Here is a 20,662-nt window from a genome sequence, read left to right as displayed (position 1 = left end):
GATGGTTGTTTTCACCCAGCCTGTGACAGCCTGGAGAAATGGTTCCACCTGCCACCTGTACTGAGAAAACGGCAGCAGGGATGAGGCCTGGACGGGAGGGGGGCAGTTCAGACTCAGTCACTATCACTGTCATCGTAAACCACAAAATAATGACAACACAGTGCTACTATGCACCAGGCACTATTCTAGGCACTGTCACCCATTTAACTCTGCCAGTATCATCATTCAGTGCCCTCATTTCCATTGTAGAAACAGGACACAGACGCAGAGAGGTTAAGGAACTTGGCCAGGCTCAAGCTCTCAACCCCAATGCTTTGCTGTAACAGTAGCTCCAGAAGGAAACTGAGAAGCGGTGCTCTAGGAATGGAATATGGGAACCAGAGAGGAGATGGACTTTTCTTGTCTACCCCATGGACTGCTCGACTTTTGTCAGAATGTACATGTATTCCCTGTCCAAATATAATTTTGTTGTTGTTTGGCCGCGCCACCGGCATGTGGGAGCTTAGTTCCCCGACCAGGGACCACCTGTGTCCCCAAGCAATGGAAGCCCAGAGTCTTAATCACTGGACCTCCGGGGAGGTACTCAAATATAATTTTAAATGAAAAATGGTAAATTCCCCACTCACCTACATATCTATGAATATATGTATATGTATATACACCCTTCTCTCTTCTCTTGAAGCATCTATCGTTCCCATTGGTAACCACCCGCTTCAGCTAAGTCGCGGAGCCCTTTGGGCTAACTGCGCATGCGGCCTCCGCGGGCCTCACTCTCCGCCTGGTATTCCTCTTGGGCGCGCACAGGGTTCCCACCGCAGGCGTTTGAATCGTCGACTCTTAGCACTGTATCCCTCCTCCACCGCAGCCCCCGAAGGGTTTATTCCTTCGTGCTCTTATTCCCACCAGTCCATGTCTCACATCTCTTCATGATCTGACCTGCCCATGTCTGCTGCTTCACCTCCCACCCCAGTGGAACTCCATGAGTCCAAGCCAGTCTGGACCTTTCTCCCAGGGTTCCCTCGCCTGGAGTGTCCTTGCCTGCCCTTCAAGGTCCAATCGTACCCGCACCCTTTCCTAAGTGATTTGATTCCCTAGCCGTTTCCCTCCACAGACCGGGATCCCTTCCAGGGCCTACGCCAGTTCTGATTCATGCCTGTGTTCTCAGCACTCACTCAGCACTCACTCAGCCCGGGACACTTAAATTCTTTCCTGCCGTCCCACCCCACCGCGTCCTGCCAACACCACAGCTGAGGCGGTACTCGAACCCAAAGCCTCCGGCGTCCCCGCCCCACCCCACTTCCCCAGCTTCTCTGAAAGCCCACGTACGCCCCCTGCGATGCGCACGCGCACTCCCAAAGGCCCTCTGCAACCCGCCGGCTTGCTGAAGCCAACCACCTACATCAACGCATGCTCAGCCCGGCGCTCACGCTCGATTCTCGCGCGCCCAGCCTGCGGCGCATGCGCAGGGCCGGCAGCCCGCGAGACCTGATCTCGGTTCGGCCCCGCGAGATCTTCTCGACTCCTTCCTCCCTCGGACCGGCCTTCCTTCGGTGCCGCTTCCGGGATGCCCCCACCGGTTCTGGGTTGACCGGTACCCGTTCTCTCCCGCCACGCTCCCGGGTCCCCAGACTCCATTTTCAGGCCGGTGGCTTGCGGTGGAACCTCCCCCTCCCCACCCTAGCCCCATCTCGGAGAGCGCGCGCCCCCTTAAGCCCCAGGAACCAATCAGCAGCCGCCTTAGGTAAGGGGCCCGCGTGCCTGCGCGAGGCTGGCGCCTCGGCGTGGGGCGGGGCACGGGGCGTGTTTCGGGGCCCAGCTCCTCCTTGACCGCTAACTGGTCGCTCGGACTCCTGGCGGTTGTGCGTAACTGAGTTCGGAGTCAAAGCAACCCGTTAAAAAGCGCGTTGGCGGGAGTGGGGTGGGCAGGAGACAGATAATGTGTATATAGGAAATTTTTCAGTTCTGGGAGGCCATTTATAGTGAGGGCCTGTAAACTGGCGGTAAAGTACTGCGAAATCCCTCCAATAACGTGCAGAGCCCTGGGGGCACTCGTAGAGGGCCGGCAAACGGATTTTTAAACAGTGGGGAGGTCCTCCAAATTCCTCTAAATACAGTGTAAATAGAAACTTAAGTTCTGGCGTTCCCTATGGGAGGCCTGTAAACAGGTGCCTAATTATGCTGAAGTCCCCTGAATAAAACACAGACTCAAGTTCCAGGGGAGACCCCATATAAGAGGCTGTACATATACATGTAATTGCTGGAGAGTCTTGTAGAAAAATAGTGTGAATAGACTCAAGTTCTGCGGTGGGAGTGCTTCATTAGACCATAAATATGGAGTTAGGAATTGGGAGTCTCCCCAAATAACTTGCAAATAGATTCTGGGTGATCCCCCAAAAGGAGCGTGTTAAGGGATGCTTAAGTACTGAGGAAGCCCCCCAAATAATTTGTAATAGGGGAATTTGTCATTTGTAGTTCTGGGAGGTCACCTTAAGAGTCCTGTAAATAAACACAAATAGACTGGTTTTATACTTTTGTGGGGGGGGGGGAATCCCCAGAGGAGCCTGGAAACAATATTGAGAGTCCCAAAAATGCTTGTAGGTGAACTCTTAAATTCTGGGGAGCTTGCCATGGGGGCTGTAGAGTAAACTCACATACTGTGGAAGTTCCCAGAATAACATGCATGGGAAGAAGGTCCTCATGGGTTATGTAAACAGACACTTCGGTGCTGGAGCAGAATCCCTATTGAGACAAGAAAACAGACAATTAAGTTCAGGGGAGGCCTCCAGGATAAAGTGTAAATAGAACCTTAATTGCAAGGGGGGGAAGAGTCTCAATTTCTGAGGAGACTGTCCTTCCCGAGACTGTAAACAGTCATTTAAGTGCTGAATCAGTTTGCATAAGCATCTGTAAACTGGCCTTGCCCTCCTTTGTCTCAGAAGGCGGTCTTCCACCTAGTTTGTGGCTAGGGGAGAGGTCATGTAGAGCAGTGGCAGAGGAGCTAGACAAGCCCCTACCTGGCTAGCAAAATTACTCCTGCATCCTGTAAACAGATGCTTCCGTTCTGGGGAAAGAGTCTTACACAAGGACCTCTTAATGTCACTGTACTGGGGTGGGAGGTGGAGGGATTCATAGAATGATTTGAAGGCATTTCAGAGCTAAGCAAAGGTCAGCAAACTTTCTGTAAAGGTCCAGAGAATAATTTCTTTAGACTCTGCAGCCCATAGTATCTCTGTCTCAGCTACTCACCTCTGCCATTGAATCAAGAAGGCAGCCATAGACAACTTGTAAATTGATGGATGTGGCTGTATTCCAATAAAACTTTATTTCCAAAAACAGAAGGCAGACCAGATATGGACCCGTGAGCTATAGCAGTTGGCCTCGGAGTCCTGCAAACAGACATACTCAAGAGACTTCCCTGGAATGAAGTGTAAACAGCTGGGGAAACTCCCTAGGGGCCTATGAGCAGCTAGTTAAATGATAGAGAGTGGGTTATATAGGCAACCATACATTTTATAATGTCTTCGATGTGAGACATATAATGACATATAATGACCCTGGTGAGGGACATATAATGTCCCTGGTGAGACCTTGGAGTGTGAGGGATGGCAGACCATCAGTTATGGAAGGTGAACACACTGAAAGTAGAGGGACACCCGGTGAAAATAGGTCCTTGAATACACGTGCCCGACCCCCACATGTGCCAGTATTGGGTAATCAAAAGGGTAGTTGTCGGACTGGGGGTCATGTTACAGATTTGTATGGAAATGCTTTGCTGCACTTTGGGAAAGAGTATGTCCCATTTTTATGTGACTTGCCCCCATGTGTTAGTATTTATGTTGAGCAAAGTGATTAACAGTTGGGAATAGTCTTGGCTACAAGAGATAGAAGGGGATTTGTTTGTCACTGCATCCAGAGATAGGCAATTTAAGGTTAATAGGGAGTCCCCGAACCTTGTGTTTTGTCTCTTATGCTTTCCTTCCGTTAAGCTGCCTCACAGACCTCGATGGCTGCTTAAGCTCCAGCCTCCACACCCGCATTCCTTTCAGCTAGTAGGAGGAAGGGACAAAAGGCAGGTGCCAGTGTCTGTGAAGAAAAGTTTTTGAACGTTGCCAAAACACACTTCTGGTGTCATACCATTGGCCAGAAAGAGCTTAGTCATATGGCCACAGCTAACTGCAGACTAGGCTGAGGAGTGTATTCTGGATAGCCATGTATCCAGCTCAGAACTGAGGGTTTTATTTCTTTGGAAGAAGTGAAGAATGGCTATTGAGATCCTGCTGGCAGTTACTGCCACAGCCACAGAGCTCTCTTGAAAGTAAGTGCCTTCTTATAGTCCAGGGTAAGCCAGATAGAGTGGGGAGAGACTTTCTTCATCCTGGAATCAATCTCTTTCTACCCATAGGTGACCATGTCTGAGTCTGGGCACAGTCAGCCTGGGCTCTATGGGATAGACAGGCGGCGGCGGTGGAAGGAGCCAGGCCCTGGCGGCCCCCAGAATCTCTCCGGGCCTGGCGGTCGGGAGAGGGACTACACTGCACCTTGGGACAGAGAGAGACGGGTGAGTGTCTGGGCCCAAGGGCAGCATTCATGTGTCCACTCATTCCACCAATGTTTATTGAGCACCTGCTAGGCACCGGGCCCTCATCTAGATGCTGGGGATATATCTGTGGACAAAACGGACTGCCCTCAGGGTGATAAAGGGGCTGTCTTAGATGAAGCAGTCAGGAAGGCTTCTCTGAAGAGCTGACTTTTGAGCAGAGACCTGAAGGAGGCAAGGGGACAAGTCCTGACAGAATCTGAGTGAAGAGCATTCAAAACAGAAAGAACAGCAAATGCGAAGGCCCTGAGGTCTTTATCTGGTGTGTTCAAGGAGTAGCCAGGAGGCCAGTGTGGCTGCAGTGGATGAAGAAGGGGAAGTGATAGAAGATGAGATCAGAGAGGAAACGGGGGCCAGATCATGTGGGACCTGATAGGCCTTGGAAAGGACTTTGGATTTCACTGACTGGAGTTGGCATTGGAGTTTGAGCTGAGAGGTGCCAGAAGCTCCTGTTTCCCAGAGTTGTGGAATGATAGCCTCTTTTGTTTACCGAGCAGCGTGCAGTGTGCTGGTGCTCTGCAGAGTGCTTTCCGTCCTTTGGGTCTTCCTGAGCTCCTGCAGCTGTCCCATGAAGTAGAGCCTATGATAGACCCAGTTCTCACCAATGAGGAAATGAGTCTTAGAGGGGAAGGGACTTACCCAAAGTCACAAGTCAATAAGCTTTGGGGCCAGGACTTGAACCCGAATCCACGTGAGCCTCAGGCGCAGCACCACTGTGTCTGCTGTAGAGTGTCCTGGACCGGGAATCGGGAGCTTCATTGTGGGCCCAGTCCTGCCTTCCTCCTCTCCTGTGTGTAGGTGACTCACTGCCAGAGCCTGCCCCCCGGGTTCTTTCTCCAGGGCCCTGCCCGCCTCTAAGGGCTGTTTATTTGCGGGGGCGGGGGGGGGGTAGTGGAAGAAGATAATGGTTGGGACAGTTTCTGAGCCATAAAACTGCAAAAAAACATGAAGGAAATTGATTCACAGTGAGTTTGGCTCTTACTCCTTCCCTTGGGTCACAGCATAAGTGACAACACACGGTCTCTCCTCCTTCCACACACATCTTTCTGGAGAATGTTACCATCTTCCTGCACCTTCAGCTTCAGTCCCTGAACAAGCAACTCCCAGATCTCTTGTCTTTGACTCTGACTTTGCTACTGAGCCCTGGCAGCCTCCTAACTGGCCAGTGGACTCCTCACATCCTCCATGTCTCCTGCTGACCTCAGCGTCTTCCTGCCAATTCTCTTCCTCCCGCTACTAGTGACGGCCCATCAGGTCTCATCCTGGTCACACCCCCCACGCCCGTTGGGCGCCAGTGCTGTACATGGTGCCTCCTGACTGTATCTCCTACCCATCATCATCTCTTCACCCTCACCTGTTGTTTGCAAAGCACGTTCATATCCTTTGGTTTGTCCTTTGCCATAGGCCAGTGAGTGACAGGATTTAAATAAGTATCCTCAATATGTGGGTGAAGAAACAGACCTAGTGAAGGGTCAAGACTCTCCCAGGGTTACTCAGGGTACCACAGAAGGAACAGGATTCAAACTCAGGTCTCTCCCCTTTCTTAGGCAGATGGGGGTGAGACAGAGGAGGCGTGAAGAGGGTAAGGCATGGGAATCAGTCCGCTGACTTGGCTAGCCTGGGTGGGGCTGGGCAGCGGAGGCTGGGACGGCAGGGCTGTCAGGATAGCAGCTCTAGATATTGCACACCTGCCACGTGCCCAGTGCTATGCACACGGTTTGTGAGTCCTGTCTACTTTCATCCTCTTAACAGTCCTGTGAGGAAGGAATTCCTATCCCCATTCGCCAGATGAGCAAACAGGCCTAAGTAAGGGTGGTTCCTTATCCGTGTTCACACAACCAACAAAAGCCAAGGCCAAGTTCGAATGCAGATGTCTCTCGCTCCAGAGCCCCAGCGCCTTCTGCCTGGGCTTGTCTAGCAAAGGCAGCTGAGGGGAGCAGCTGGCAGCGTGGTTCTGGAACCTGGCTGGCTGGCTTCAAGGCCTGGCTCCACTGCTTAATAGACTGTGTGGCCTTGGGCAAGCCAGTTAACCTCTCTGGATCTCAGTTTCTTCATTTGAGAAATGGGGATAAAGGTATCTGTCACAGGGCTGTTGGTAGGATTGGAGGAGCTTATGTCTGAAGGCGTTTAGAATGGTACTTGCCACTTCGAGGGGTGTCCGGGGAGCTAGGGGAGCCCCTCCTGAGTAACTGCCCTCCCTCGCCACAGGAAGGCAGCGAAGAGACGAGCGCGGCGGTCATGCAGAAAACCCCCATCATCCTCTCAAAACCTCCAGCAGAGCGGGTGAGCGGGAAGACACTTTGGAAGGGGAGGCTGGGAGCGGTTAGGGCAAGGATCTCTCCACTGACCGGAACCTTCTCACGCCCGTAGTCAAAGCAGCCGCCGACTCCAACGGCCCCTGCCGCCCCGCCTGCCCCAGCCCCTCTTGAGAAGCCCATTGTCCTCATGAAGCCACGGGAGGAGGGGAAAGGGCCTGCGGCCACAGCGAGTGCCTCCACCCCCGAGGGCACTGCCCCACCACCCCCTGCAGCCCCTGCGCCACCCAAGGGGGAGAAGGAGGGGCAGAGACCCACACAGCCTGTGTACCAGATCCAGAACCGGGGCATGGGGACTGCCGCGCCGGCAGCCATGGACCGTGAGTTGGGGCCGGGCGGGATCTGGTTGGGAGCCGGAACCCCCTCGCACAGACCCTCAGCACGTCCTTGTCTGCAGCTGTCGTGGGCCAGGCCAAACTGCTGCCCCCAGAGCGCATGAAGCACAGCATCAAGTTGGTGGATGACCAGATGAATTGGTGCGACAGTGCCATTGAGGTACTGGGGGGTCAGGGCTCTCTCCCTGCTCGACCTTCTCCGGGTCCCACACCCTCACCTCCTCCCCGCCCCCCACCTTCTTGGCAGGCAACACACCAGACTAGACAGCTTCCGGGCAATGGCAGCAGTGAGAGAATGGATCAGAAGTTCTCACCTTAGCTGGGCCGAATTTCAGTGGCTTACACTAGCTCAGCTGTGCTGGTTGTTAAAATGCTGAAATACTTCGATACTGGTTGGCAAAAAGGGACCCATTACCACCGCAGAGGCCCTGGGATCTCCTGCCCCCTCTCGCACGCAGCAGGGCAGCCTCCTGGGCCTGCTCCAGTCCTCCTCCTGATTGCTCGAGACCCATGCAGTACCAGTGTGAACTGGTTTGAATGTTAGCCCCCGGAGGTTCCGCCTCCATCCCAACAGCCCTCACTGTAGTCCACCCCTCACACTCCTGGACCATCATATCTACTTCCAGTGTCCCAGTCTTCCTTTCCCCCCATCCTGTTTTTTCCTCCCAGGCTTGTCACATTACTCAGATTCTCTCAGGTATGCTCCCTCTCCTTCTCCAACAGCTTGGATTTACTAACAACATACCAGGCCCATCTGTCACCACTCTCATGTTGATATCAACTGGGGAGCTTTAAAAAAAAAAAAAAAGACCCGCTGTCCAGGCCCTGCTATAGAGCGCTTACCCACAAATCCCCCAACGTGGCTCGTATAACTGAGGAACTGATTTGTAGTTTTGTTTAATTTTAATTAATTTAAATTCAAGTAGCCACATGTGGTCAGTGTCTACCATATCGAACTGGGCTAGCCCTCGATATTCTGCTTTAGTGGGTCTAGGGTTCCGCCCAGGATTAGAGGGGTTTTTTTTAGAGCTTTCCAGATGATTCTAAGGTGCAGCAGCCACGTTGAGGACATGACTGTTTTCCTTGAGGAGTGTCTCTTATGCCCCCTGGTGGTGAAAATCAGCAGAGCTGGCAGCCCAGAGGTGAAGGTCTCAGGATTCTGTAGGACTCTTAAATCCCACAGACAGAGCCAGGACGGGCTGGGCTCCCCTTCCTGCTTACTGCTGCCTTTCTCATGCTTTCCCATGTTTTCCCAGCCTGCCTGAAGCCCAGAGCCTCCCAGGAGTCTGCTCCAGTGGCCCTCAGTTACCCAGTCCTGGCTTCTTCCACCCATCCTTTTGTTCCTATGCCTCTCCCCTTCTCCCCAAAGTCAGGCGCCCCTTTTCCTCTGTGTTCCAGCCACGCTGACTTCCTAGTACCTTCTTGACCAGCGAGGCTCTTTTCTGCTTTGGAGCTCTCACAAATGCTGTTCTTTGTGCCCAGAACATTCCATATACCCCCCTTCCCCCGCCCTTTGCCCAGTTGAGGGGATTTGGAGCACAAACGTTTTTCTGTTTTTCTTTATATCTGAGAGGTAGGTGGGCGAGCCATGGAAGTCTCTAGGGCCCCTTCCTCACTCCCATTCCATCAACCGACAGATTTTTGAGGGTCTCATTCCTGCATCTTCCCGCAGTACCTATTGGATCAGACTGATGTCTTGGTGGTTGGTGTCCTGGGCCTCCAGGGGACAGGCAAGTCCATGGTTATGTCGTTGTTGTCAGCCAACACTCCTGAGGAGGACCAGAGGTGAGGGGGCCGTTGGGTCTGCAGGGGAGGTGGCACCCACCTAGGTCAGGGGAGGGTGGGCCTGGATATTGCAAGTGGTGTTTGGGAAGTTGTTTCCCCTACCTTGACCTCAATGTCTCTGTCACACGAGGATGATGACCCGTCTGGACCAAACTTTCGTGTAGCTCCAAGGACACCAATCCTGTACCTCCCTCCCTCCCTCCCTTCCTTGTTCCCGCAAATGGTACAGGGCCAGCCAGGAACTGGCATGGTGTATTCATTAAGTCTTTGGATTTAGGTTCACCTCAGTCTCAGCCCTGCCGCTCACCAGCTGGCTGATATTGGGCAGGTCCCTTCGCCTCCTGGTATCTCACTTTCTTATCTGTAAAGTGGGTTTTTGGAGGATGAGACAAGATCAGGAAGGCAAAAGTTAACAAGAACTTGGCACAGAGCGAGTGCTCACAGGATGTGGCTGATGTGGCCTGGGAAACACTGGGACGAGAGACCTGGGTGAAGGGCGTGGGTTCTAGACCAGCCACAGTCCTGCCTTGCTGAGTAAGGACGGGGTATGATTGTGAAGGTAAAGGATGGAGTCCTTTGGGGGAGGAGGGAGCTTGAGAACTAGAGCCCCAGACTGAGGGCAGGGAAGGAAAGAGGGAAAGGCAGGGATTAGGGAGTAAGGTAGGGAACACAGACAGTCTAATTAGGGAAGAATCAAGATGGGTGGTGAGCAGGGGTTGTGGCCACTTAGGGTTATCTAAAAGTGTAGGAGTTTGGTTTTTATAAAGTCGGTGATGTCACCCTGGACACCATGGATGGGCCTCAGGGGTCCAAGAACCCCCGAACGGTATATGCAGGATTCTATACACATGTACAGTCAGGCTTCTCTTCTAGGGAAGGTGTCCATAGTTCCCACCAGCTCTCAGAGGGGCCTGAGGGAAACCCGGAACAGGTTAAGGACCCCTGTGGTGAGAACATAAATCACCAGACCCAGAGCTGCGGGTACCCCGCCTCCCAGGTCGGCCCCCACTCTTCTCTGCTCACTCACAACTTCAGCTCAACTGGGCTCCGCTCTAGCACAGCTGCAGCTCTCTTGGCTGGCATCCTTTCCATCTCAGCTTCCACCCCCAACTAGCAAAACTTCCCTGTGGCTGTTGGCTCGGATACTTGAGCTAGAATCCTGTCAGCCTAACGTGTCCTTCTGAGGCAGCTCCGCCTGTGACAGGGCAGACACTGGTACCACCTCTTGTCATCAGGTCTCATAAGTTTTACCTCCTAATTATCTTGAGAATTCATCTGCTCCGCTCCTCCACGCCCATCTCCTGGTCCAGGCCACGGCCATCTCCCCTGGAGGAGGCCAGGAGCCTCCTAACTGGTCTCCCTGCTTCAGTTCAACAAATATCTATTGGGTGTTGACCATGGGCCAGGCCCTGTCCTGGGTGCTGGGCTACAACAGTAAACAAAAGTGGCAAAAATCTCTGTCCCCGTGGGGCTTGCCTTTTAATGGGGAACGAGTAAACAAGCACATTAGAAGATGATAATCAAACGGGAAGGGGTTATAGGGAGGTGGCATTGGAGCCAGGTTACTGTTTTAAATCAGCTGGTCAGGGGGCCATTTGAGAACAAGCAGACGCTGAGGAGGGGGAGCAGGGAAAGCGCTCCAGTCAGCGTACTGGGAGGAACTGGGAAGAACTCCAGTCAGGAACTGGGAGCCAGGATGCCCCGCGCCCTCTCACTGTGGGGTGGAGAGTATTCAGTGCTGTGTGTCCCGTGCCTGGCACATGGCAGGTACACTTGATAATTAATAGCTAGCAATTTTATATCGCCGTGTGTCAGGCACTCTTTTAAGGGCTTTATGTATATTAACCTCACAATCACTCTGAGAGATTGAGACTATTGTTGTCCCCGTTTTACAGATGAGGAAACCGAGGAGAAAGAGATTAAGGAACTTACTCAAAGCCACACAGCCAGGAAGAAGCAGAGCTGGGGTCTGAGTCCCAGCAGTGCAGCAAAGTCCTTGCTCTTAAACACCTCGGTCTACTGATTTTGTTAAGACTAAACAGGTCTACCTATGGGTAGGGATGAAGTCATGTGATATAAAACATAGCCCCCTAGGCAGCAGGGTCCATGAATGGAAGGCTTTGCGGGCAGGCGGGGAATCACATCTCATGGGCTCACTCACAGGGCCACACTCTGGAGGCGGCAAAGGCCAAGAACCTGACCTCTAATGCCCCCACCTGCTCCTTTCCACAGGGCCTATGTCTTCCGGGCCCAGAGCGCCGAAATGAAGGAACGAGGGGGCAACCAGACCAGTGGCATTGACTTCTTTATTACCCAGGAGCGGATCGTTTTCCTGGACACGCAGGTGCTGACCCCCACTCACCCCACCCTGCTGCGTGCAGCACTCAGCTTCATCCCCAAATGTGTTTAAGCCAGAACCTTGCTTGGATTCCGTGGGGCTCCGGCCAAGCCACGGACATGCTAGTGCCTTTCGGCAAGTTGTGTCTCTTTTTGGCCCTTAGTCTCTTCTTGTCAGATTTCACCCCCTCTCCCTTCCCATCCATCGTGTACACAGGAGCCTAAAGAATCTTATAGCATAGCAGTTGGAAGTGTGGGCCCTGGAGTCAGTCTACAGCCAGAGCTGGCCTTGAAGTAAGTTTTAACCCCCCCACCTCCATTTTTTCATCTGTAAATGCGGGTGATAGTTTTCTCAGCTTCATAGGAGGGTTGCAGGGAGTCAGTGGAACAGTCCAGGCAGAGTGCTGGGCACGGGATGGTGCATGGTGAACCTTCAGGTGCCTCACTGTCACAAGAGCTGGCCTGTCCTGCGTTACTTGGCAGCTTTCCTCAGCTTCTCCAAGATCCCTGTTCCTTAGCTAGACAGCCGGGGCCTGTGCGGCTCGCCTCCGTCAGACACCCTGGACTCCCCTCTCTGATGTAGACACCAGCCCCACCACACACACCTCCAGGCCCCGCCATAGTCTCGCTCCTGAGCTCTGCGACTTTGGCCAAGTTGTTTAACGTTTCCACTCCTCGGTTTTCTTAAGTGGGAAAAACAACATTACCTCCCTCATGGGGTTTCTGTGAGGTGTCAGTGAATTAACACAGGTAAAGTCCTGGCATGAAGTGGGTTCTCAGTACTCTTGGCTGTCAGCTTCGTCACCATTAGAACATTCTCTCTCCCCTTGCTTTGTTGCTTGGCTATTGCCTTCTCCTCCCTGAAGACTCCGCAGGGGCATTGCCTCCTCCTGGAAGCCTCCCCCTCCTCTGAGCGCCCACCGGTGCCCATGTGCACCCATGTGCACCTCCCAGCGCAGCACATGACTTACCACAATCTGGTTCTTGCATTCTGTGCCCGCTCCTATCTGGTCTGCAGCTCCTCAGGGAGAGGCCTGGCCCACAGCTGATGCTCAATGAATGTTAGTGGAACAAAGTTCTGGCCACCGTACACATTGATGGGTGGAAAACCTTCTACAAATGTGGTGTGAGACCTGTGTGCCAGGCCCTGTGACAGGACCACCGAGACCTCGTGCCAAGCTGAACCAGCTGCGGGCTGGTCCGGGGCCCCCATGGGGCAGAGCAGAAGTTAGAACAAGACAGAATGGAAGGGACTTCCCTGGTGGTGCAGTGGTTAAGAATCCGCCTGCCAGTGCAGGGGACACAGGTTCGAGCCCCAGTCCAGGAAGATCCCACGTGCAGCGGAGCAACTAAGCCCGTGCGCCACAACTACTGAGCCTGCGCTCTATAGCCCGCGAGCCACAACTACTGAGCCCACGTGCCACAACTACTGAACCTGTGCTCTAGAGCCCACGAGCCACAACTACTGGAGCCCGTGCACCTGGAGCCCGTGCTTCACAACAAGGAAGCCACCGCAACGAGAAGCCCGCGCACTGCAAGGAAGAGTAGCCCCCGCTCGCCGCAACTAGAGCAAGCCCGCGAGCAGCAATGAAGACCCAATGCAGCAAGCAAGCAATAAATGAATGAATGAATGAATGAAAAAAGACAGAATGGAACACTGCAGTGTTTGGGGTTTTAGAAAGTGAGCCCTTGGGAAAACTTCTTTCTTAAAGTGAATCCCACCCAGGGCAGGAAGAAGTGGATAGATCATCCACTAATTTAGCCTCTTGTATTTTTAGTGGGTTGCTCCTTTAAGAAAAGGTGATGAGCTCACCGATGACTCTTTTACACCCACTGATGCAGTTCTTTGTTTGTTTGTTTGTTTTGGCTGTGTTGGGTCTTAGTTGCTTCGTGCTGGGTTTCTCTAGTTGCAGCGAGCGGGGGCTAGGGCTACTCTTCGTTGCGGTGCGCGGGCTTCTCATTGCGGTGGCTTCTCGTTGTGGAGCACGGGCTCTAGGCGTGCAGGCTTCAGTAGTTACAGCACTTGGGCTCAGTAGTTGTGACTCACGGGCTTAGTTGCTCCGCCACATGTGGGATCTTCCCGGACCAGGGCTCGAACCCATGTCCCCTGCACTGGCAGGCGGATTCTTAACCACTGTGCCACCAGGGAAGCCCTGATGCAGCCTTTTAAATCCTCACTAGTCTTCACATTAATCATTGTTATTTGACCTGAGTGGTTATCCTAGTGAAGTTTTGAAAGCGTTTGAAACAACAAAATAAGGGTGTTGCAGGGACATGACTCATTCAAGTGGATGTTAGATTTACCGGCAGTAGGAGTGCTCTTCTGGGGCGCGCAGCACTTGGGAGCGGTGGGGACTTGGAGGAGGGCTGGGGAAAGTGTGGCGGCTTTGAAACTTTTTCTGTCACCTCCTCTCACTGACTAGTTCTTCCCTAATTAGAAACTGCCCGTGTATCTGACATTATTTTGTCCTGAGAGGTGATGTATCTGCCGTCATCGGGTGGAACTTGGGTGGCCGTGTCCCCTGGGATCCTGACCCGCAGCCCTTCCCTGACGCCTGCTGTCTTCCTGCTCCAGCCCATCCTGAGCCCCTCCATCTTGGACCACCTCATCAACAACGACCGCAAGCTGCCTCCGGAGTACAGCCTGCCCCACACCTACGTGGAGATGCAGGTGAGGGGGCCGAGCCAGGCCTGGTGGTCCAGGATGGAGCGGTAGTGGATACGGGTTAGACTAGTTTCTGCTTCATAAGAGCCCTGGGTACCCCAGAGCTGGAGGGGGAGGACAGCACCAAGAGTCAGACCTGGCTCAGCCCCTGGTTCTGCCTCTCGGCAAAATCATCCCCCCTTCAAGCCTCCGTATCCGCCTGTGTTAAAAGGGGCTGATCATTGCCACCTGGCCCATTTTAGGGACGGCCTGGAAGGGAGGTGCCAGTGCAATCTGGGCGCATAGTAGGTGCTTAGAGGCTCAGAGGCGCTTTTGCCCTGTGGCCCCCTCAGCTGAGTCCTGAGATCAGGGACCTCAGTCTGGGCTGAGGGGACCTTCAACTCTGTTGTCCCTTCCTGCCCCCGCTCAGTCACTCCAGATCGCTGCCTTCCTCTTCACGGTCTGCCACGTGGTGATTGTCGTCCAGGACTGGTTCACGGACCTCAGTCTGTACAGGTGAGGCGCTGTCGGGAGCAGAGCTAGGCCGGGGACGGGGGCCCCGAGACTCAGCCACTTGCCCACCTCTCACCACTTCCACACGGCAGCCACGGGGATCCTTTGAAAACGTGAGTTGGAGAGGATCACTGCCACCTAATCCTCTCTCAGCACACACACACACTTACAACCCTCCACGGACCGTGCACATCACTCAGAGTAAAATTCAAAGTCCTCCCCACGCATGGCTAACAAGATCCTACGTGATGTGGTCCCAGTCACCGCCCTGACCTCTCCCAGCACTCCCCTCACTCCTTCATCGGAGGTGTGGTGGCCCCACGCTGTCCCTCGTGGTGCTCAGGACCTCTGCACGCCTCATCTCTCGGCTGGAAACACTCCCTGCGGCTGCCCGGCCCCCTCCCTCATGTCCTTCACGTCCCCCTGAGGCCTCCCCAACCTGCTAACACCGCCTCTCCTGTGACTCTCCCACTCTTACCCTGCTGTGCTCTCCTTCGCTGCACGTATCACTCCCTGACAGGATGGTCTCCCTTTCTGTGGTCTTGTCTCCCTCATTAGAATGTCAGCCCCAGTGGCTCACACAGTGCCTGGCACCAGGTGGATATTTAACACAAGTTTGTTGAATGAATAGCATACTGAGGAACTGGTCCTTAGAGCCTCGCGGTCCACCTCCTCCAGGCGTAGGTGCCGTTCCCGAGGGACCCTGGTGGGCAGGGGAGGGAGGGAGTCGGGATCTGGCAGGAGTCCTGCCTGAAGCAGCCGGAGGTTCCAGAAATGCCCCCAGATAGGACTGGCTCTGATCCTCTTGGCCTCAGGCCCCAGGAGGTAGCTGTGGGGAGGCCAGCAGCCCTGGGCACGGGGCCCAGACAGACAGATGGAAGGAACGGGAGCTCATGGGGAGGGGAGAGCCGAGCTGAAGGAAGCAGATGTCTCCGGAGTCAGGCAGCCCTGGGTTTGAATCCCAGTCCTTGTTAGGCGAGTGGTTGCGTTTTCCACACTTCCTCATAGGCAGACGGTGTCCTGCAGATGAAGTGAGTTAAAGAATGTAAAGCATTCAGCACAGTACCTGGTGCGTAGGAAGCAGTAGGTTAAGTGGGAGCCTAAGGTTTGTGTTCGGAACTCTGGGGTGGGCGGGAGCGGAGGGTCTGGCCAGCAGTAAAAAAAAACAACCTGCTGGGGGAGCCGGCTGGGCTGTCGTGACCAGGGCTAAGTGACTTAGTTCTCAAACACCCCCTCCTCCCACCATCGTCCGTTGGAATTCATTCAAAGGACAAATATATTGGACATTTACATAGGCTGGTCTCTGTCCTGGGCTCTGGGGATACAGGTATGAACAAACAGGTGACACAGGCTGCCCTGTGGAGTTCACATTGTGGTGGGGTGTGGCCTCAGGCTGGCCCGTGCAGAGCCTCGGTTTTAAGCCAGAGTCTACAGGTGGGCTCCCCAGAGCAGGTGAATCCCTGGAGATTGTGGATACTGTATTTGTGGCCCGTTTAGGGACGGCCTGGAAGGGAGGTGCCAGTGCAATCTGGGCGCATAGTAGGTGCTTAGAGGCTCAGAGGCCCTTTTGCCCTGTGGCCCCCTCAGCTGAGTCCTGAGATCAGGGACCCCAGTCTGGGCTGAGGGACCCTTCAACTCTGTTGTCCCTTCCTGCCCCCCTCAGTCACTCCAGATGGCTTTGTGTGCATGTCCGTACGAGGAGAAGGGCCATAGTTTATCAGATCCCATTAGCCCTTACTTCAGGTTTTTTTAATTTACTTTTATATATACTTTTATATATTTGGAAGAATTACTTTAAAATAGCATAAACTGAAAACTTCCATGCATACAAAAACCTGCACAGCTTTATTCATAATTGCCAAAACCGGGGGCAGCCAAGATGTCCTGTGGTAGATAAACGGATAAATAAGTTGTGGTACATCCACACGATGGAATATTCAGTGTTAAAAAGAGATGCACTGTCATGCCATGGAAGACAATGGAGGAGCCTCAAATGGATATTATTAAGTGAAGCCAATTTGAAAAGGCCTCATACTGTATGATTCCAACTCTGTGATGTTCTGGAAAAGGCAAAACTATGGAGACCAGTAAAAATATCAGTGGCTGCCAGGGTTGGGGGAGGGAGGGAGGGGTGAACAGGTGGAGCAGAGAGGATTTTTAGGGCCCTGAAACTACTCGTGTGATACAGGTGGTGGATTTATGTGGTTTTTGTCAAAACCCATAGAACATACACCACCAGGAGAGAACCCTAATGTAAACCGTGGACTTCGGGTGGTAGCGATGTGTCTGTCAGTGGAGGATCATCAGGATGTTGCCAAGTGGGAAGGCTGTGTGTTTGGGGCGGGTGGGCGGTCCATGGGAATTCCCTTTGCTTTCCACTCAGTTTTGCTATGAACTTAAAACTCCTCTAAAAAACCAAGTATTTTTCTTGATGGCATAAACTCGTTAAAAAATACATACGTGTTGACATGCGTCCATGGATCAGTGTCTGAGAGGGTTGTCTCTGGGTTCCCTAAAACTGTGTGAGAAATATGGTGTGTATGTGGCATTTTTCTGAGTGTGGCTGTAGCTTTAATCAGATCCGTGAAGGGAGCCCCCTCCTTCCCCAGGCTGTGGGATATGGGGGGGGGGGCCGGCGGCAGAGCAGCAAACTGTCACCCCAAACCCCAAGGTTCCTCCAGACAGCAGAGATGGTGAAGCCCTCCACCCCGTCCCCCAGCCATGAGTCCAGCAGCTCGTCAGGCTCCGATGAAGGCACTGAGTACTACCCCCACCTGGGTGAGAGGCGTTCCAGGGGCTGCAGTGGTGGGCAGGGGCGAGTGGGGGGCGGAAACCGGTACTCTGGGGAGGGGGCGCTGGGAGGAGCACCTGTGGGGGTTGTGAGGAGAGTCAAAAAGGATTAGCTGCCACTTCCTCTGAGGGTCCCCCTGGCCATCAGGGCGTGACCCCCGAGTCCAGCTCTGGCCCCTCGATCAGAATGGGAGCCCCTTGGGGGCAGGACTCTAGCCTGCCTGTTTCTGGGTCCATGGCACGGGGCTCAGGGAGTGAGTGTGGCGTCAGCCCCAGTGGCGCCATGCACCCTGGTCACCCTGCTTGGGCCCCTACACGCACATCCCTGGTCCTCTCTGTCCTTGCCCTGCTCTCTGACGCACTGCTCTTCTGCAAAGCTCCGGCTCATTTATGACACCCCTGGCAGGGTCTTCCCTGCTTCCTCCACCTGGCCCAGCTTCTGGTCTTTCTGCCAGGCTCCTGATCACGTGGCCATCTTCCTCTTCTGCCTTTTCCATCAGACTGGGGGCTTCCTGAGGGCAGAAACCAGCTCTGACTCATTTCTCTGGGTCCCCAGCACTGCCCAGCACAGGGCCTGGTACTAAAGGAAAGTTACTTATTATGTGAATACAAGTGATCTGAACTCAGGGGCAGGGCCGGTCTTTGGTGTGAGAAGAGGAGTCTGAGCGGCAGTGGCGAGCGTGAGCACCACACGAGCTCGGACCGTCTCCTCCCACCCGCAGTCTTCCTGCAGAACAAAGCTCGCCGGGAGGACTTCTGCCCTCGGAAGCTGCGGCAGATGCACCTGATGATCGACCAGCTCATGGCCCACTCCCACCTGCGGTACAAAGGTGAGGGTCCCCCAGCCACCCCGCAAGCTGGCCGGTGGCCTCCTGGCTCCCAATCCAGTCCCATAGCCCCGGCCCCCAGACCGGTCCCCTGACCGCAGCTTGACCGCCCTGCGCACGCCTCCCCCGGCCCTGCAGCACTGCGCCCGCAGCCTCACGGGTTCCCTCCGCCAGGTACGCTGTCCATGTTACAGTGCAACGTCTTCCCTGGGCTCCCACCCGACTTCCTGGACTCCGAGGTCAATCTGTTCCTGGTGCCCTTCATGGACAGCGAGGCAGAGAGTGAAACCCCCCCAAGAGCAGGTGCGGTTCCGCCTCGAGGGGATCTGGTCCGTAGGGAGACACGGCCCACCTGGTTAGAGGGAGACACAGGCTGCCCCGGTCTGGGGGCGACAGGGACCCGCCCTGGTCTGAGGGGAGACTCAAGCCTGTCCCTAAGGCGCTCAGACCCTTCCGTAGGGGCATGTTTCCGAGTCACGGAAGGACGGGGGGACCTGGGCCGGGGCTGAACTCAGAGGCGCTCCCGGCAGGCCAGGATGCTGTCGACGGGGAGGAAGGGCCTCTCTCGGCGGGCTGTGCCCCTTCCCCTCCCCTCCGAACTTCTGACTTTCCAGGACCCAGTTCCAGCCCGCTCTTCTCCCTGCTCCCTGGGTACCGAGGCCACCCCAGCTTCCAGTCCTTGGTGAGCAAGCTGCGGAGCCAAGTGATGTCCATGGCCCGGCCGCAGCTGTCACACACGATCCTCACCGAGAAGAACTGGTAAGAGCGCTCGGCAGAGGAGGTCAGCGTGAGGGCCCCACCTCGACCGGGCTGAGGGTCTCGGAGGTCTCTCCACACCTCAGCTTCCCTTCCTGGAGCACTGCTGAGTGCTACCATCTTGTTGCCGTTCCACGTGATTTTGAACCGCACTCAGCCGGAAGGGTGTAGATCTTGTCACCGGTTTTACTAGTGGGGAGGTTCAGGCTCAGAGAAGGAAGTGTCACGTAGCAGGTCGTGCACCGTGGTTGGCTGTCTCTTGACTGCAAGGAGGAGGGCCAGTGAGCCCAGTCAAGTTTAAAGATTTATTCTGAGGCCCAGAGTGCAGAGAGCATAGCTGCTCCGGAGAGGAAAGCGGAAAGCCGTCGGGAACCACAGGAGCCGCGTTCTCCAGGCCCCGCCGCCCCCCACTAGCCCCCTCCACTGGGAGCCTCTGCCCCTGGCTTTCTCTACCTTCCGTCACAAAGCCCTGCACTTCCTCCCCAGCCCCGACTCTACGTGGCTCTCTATGCCCAGAGCCCACAGCAGTGCTGCCACAGACCCGGGGCTGCCTCATCTCATTTTCCAGAGAAACAGAAACTTGAGAAGTAGCTGCAGCTTGGCTCCCCTGGGTCTGTCTGCAGTCGGCTGTGGGCAGAAGGGGCAGGGAGTGCAGACACAGCAGGAAGCCACTCAGGAGCTCTGCTGCTCTCTTTGGTCTAAACCAGGGCCCAGCGGGGAGGGGAGAATTTGGGAGGTGGGAGGCTTGTGCAGCTGCTAGACATTTCTGATCATCACAAGACTCTGGAGGGATGTAGAGATAGACCCCTACCCACAAAGGCCAGCACTGAGTGGAGCAGGAAGCAGTTTGGACCCAGAGGTGGGCACTTGAGGACTTCAGCTTCCCTTCCCCTGGGGGAGGTGAGGAGATCAGGCCACCTAGCATTGGCGTTGGCATCTTCCCTGTATCCCAGGCGTTACGGTCATGCGGGGGCCACAGCCAGGGCAGCTCTGACTGTTGACCTCCCCTCACAGGTTCCACTACGCCGCCCGGATCTGGGACGGGGTGAAAAAGTCCTCCGCCCTGGCGGAGTACAGCCGCCTGCTGGCCTGAGGCCAAGGGGAGGAATGTCTCGCAGAGAACCCCCTTCCGGGCCCCCAGTGGATGGCGAGGGGCACCCACGTCCTCTCCCCGCGGGGCGGAGAGTGGCAGCAGGCCTGATGGACAAGGGACCGTGACTTCCTCACCCGCAGACACGAGGTGTCCAGGGCCAGTCCCCCATCCTCAAGGGAGTGTCGTTCAGGGGGCGGCTTTGACATCCCGCCCCCAGCCTGGACGAAGTAGCCCATCATCAGCCCCCACAGGGACAGGCGGCGGGAGGAGCCGGAGTGGTCACCAGGAAGCCCAGGCTCCGCGTCGGCCTCCCTCTGCAGGGACAGGAGCAGCAGGTCCCTCTGCCCTGACTCCGGGCCCCTGCCTGGAAGGTGAGGCAGGGTCTGGGAGCTCCTTATTGGGGCAGATCTGGTGGCTGGAATAAAAACAGTCATGCAAGCCTGTTCTGGCGCTCCTCTTCTTCCCCCTCCCAGCGTGCTGTCCTGGGAATCCCCCCAGTTTTGGGTCCCAGCCCTTGGGGGCAGGTTAGCCATAGCCTCCCATTGGAGCCTGAATGAACTTCCCGTGGGCACATCCACGGTAGGTCAGAGAGTTGTCAGGGGTGGTTAAAGACCAGTCTTTGCTACGGAGGAAGCCTCTAGAAAGGGGTATTCTATTTCCTGGGGTGATA

At 54.9% G+C, this 20,662-nt stretch overlaps 1 protein-coding gene across 1 annotated transcript; it reads left to right on the top strand.

Annotated features, from left to right (window-relative positions):
• Positions 1–1,507: 1,507 nt before the first annotated feature.
• Positions 1,508–20,430, top strand: SMG9 (SMG9 nonsense mediated mRNA decay factor). The gene is made up of 14 exons (XM_081217293.1): positions 1,508–1,741; positions 4,403–4,558; positions 6,806–6,880; positions 6,968–7,232; positions 7,310–7,407; positions 8,920–9,032; positions 11,265–11,376; positions 13,945–14,040; positions 14,444–14,529; positions 17,198–17,304; positions 18,039–18,146; positions 18,318–18,446; positions 18,758–18,902; positions 19,914–20,430. Exons 2-14 carry the CDS (start codon positions 4,409–4,411, stop codon positions 19,990–19,992), a joined length of 1,563 nt encoding a protein of 520 aa, XP_081073419.1. The 5' UTR covers positions 1,508–1,741; positions 4,403–4,408; the 3' UTR covers positions 19,993–20,430.
• The last annotated feature ends 232 nt before the right edge of the window (positions 20,431–20,662 follow it).

This window comes from Mesoplodon bidens (genome assembly GCF_964165515.1).
Source record: "Mesoplodon bidens genome assembly, chromosome: 18".
NCBI lineage: Eukaryota > Metazoa > Chordata > Mammalia > Artiodactyla > Ziphiidae > Mesoplodon > Mesoplodon bidens.
This window is presented reverse-complemented; position numbering and strand designations above follow the sequence as displayed.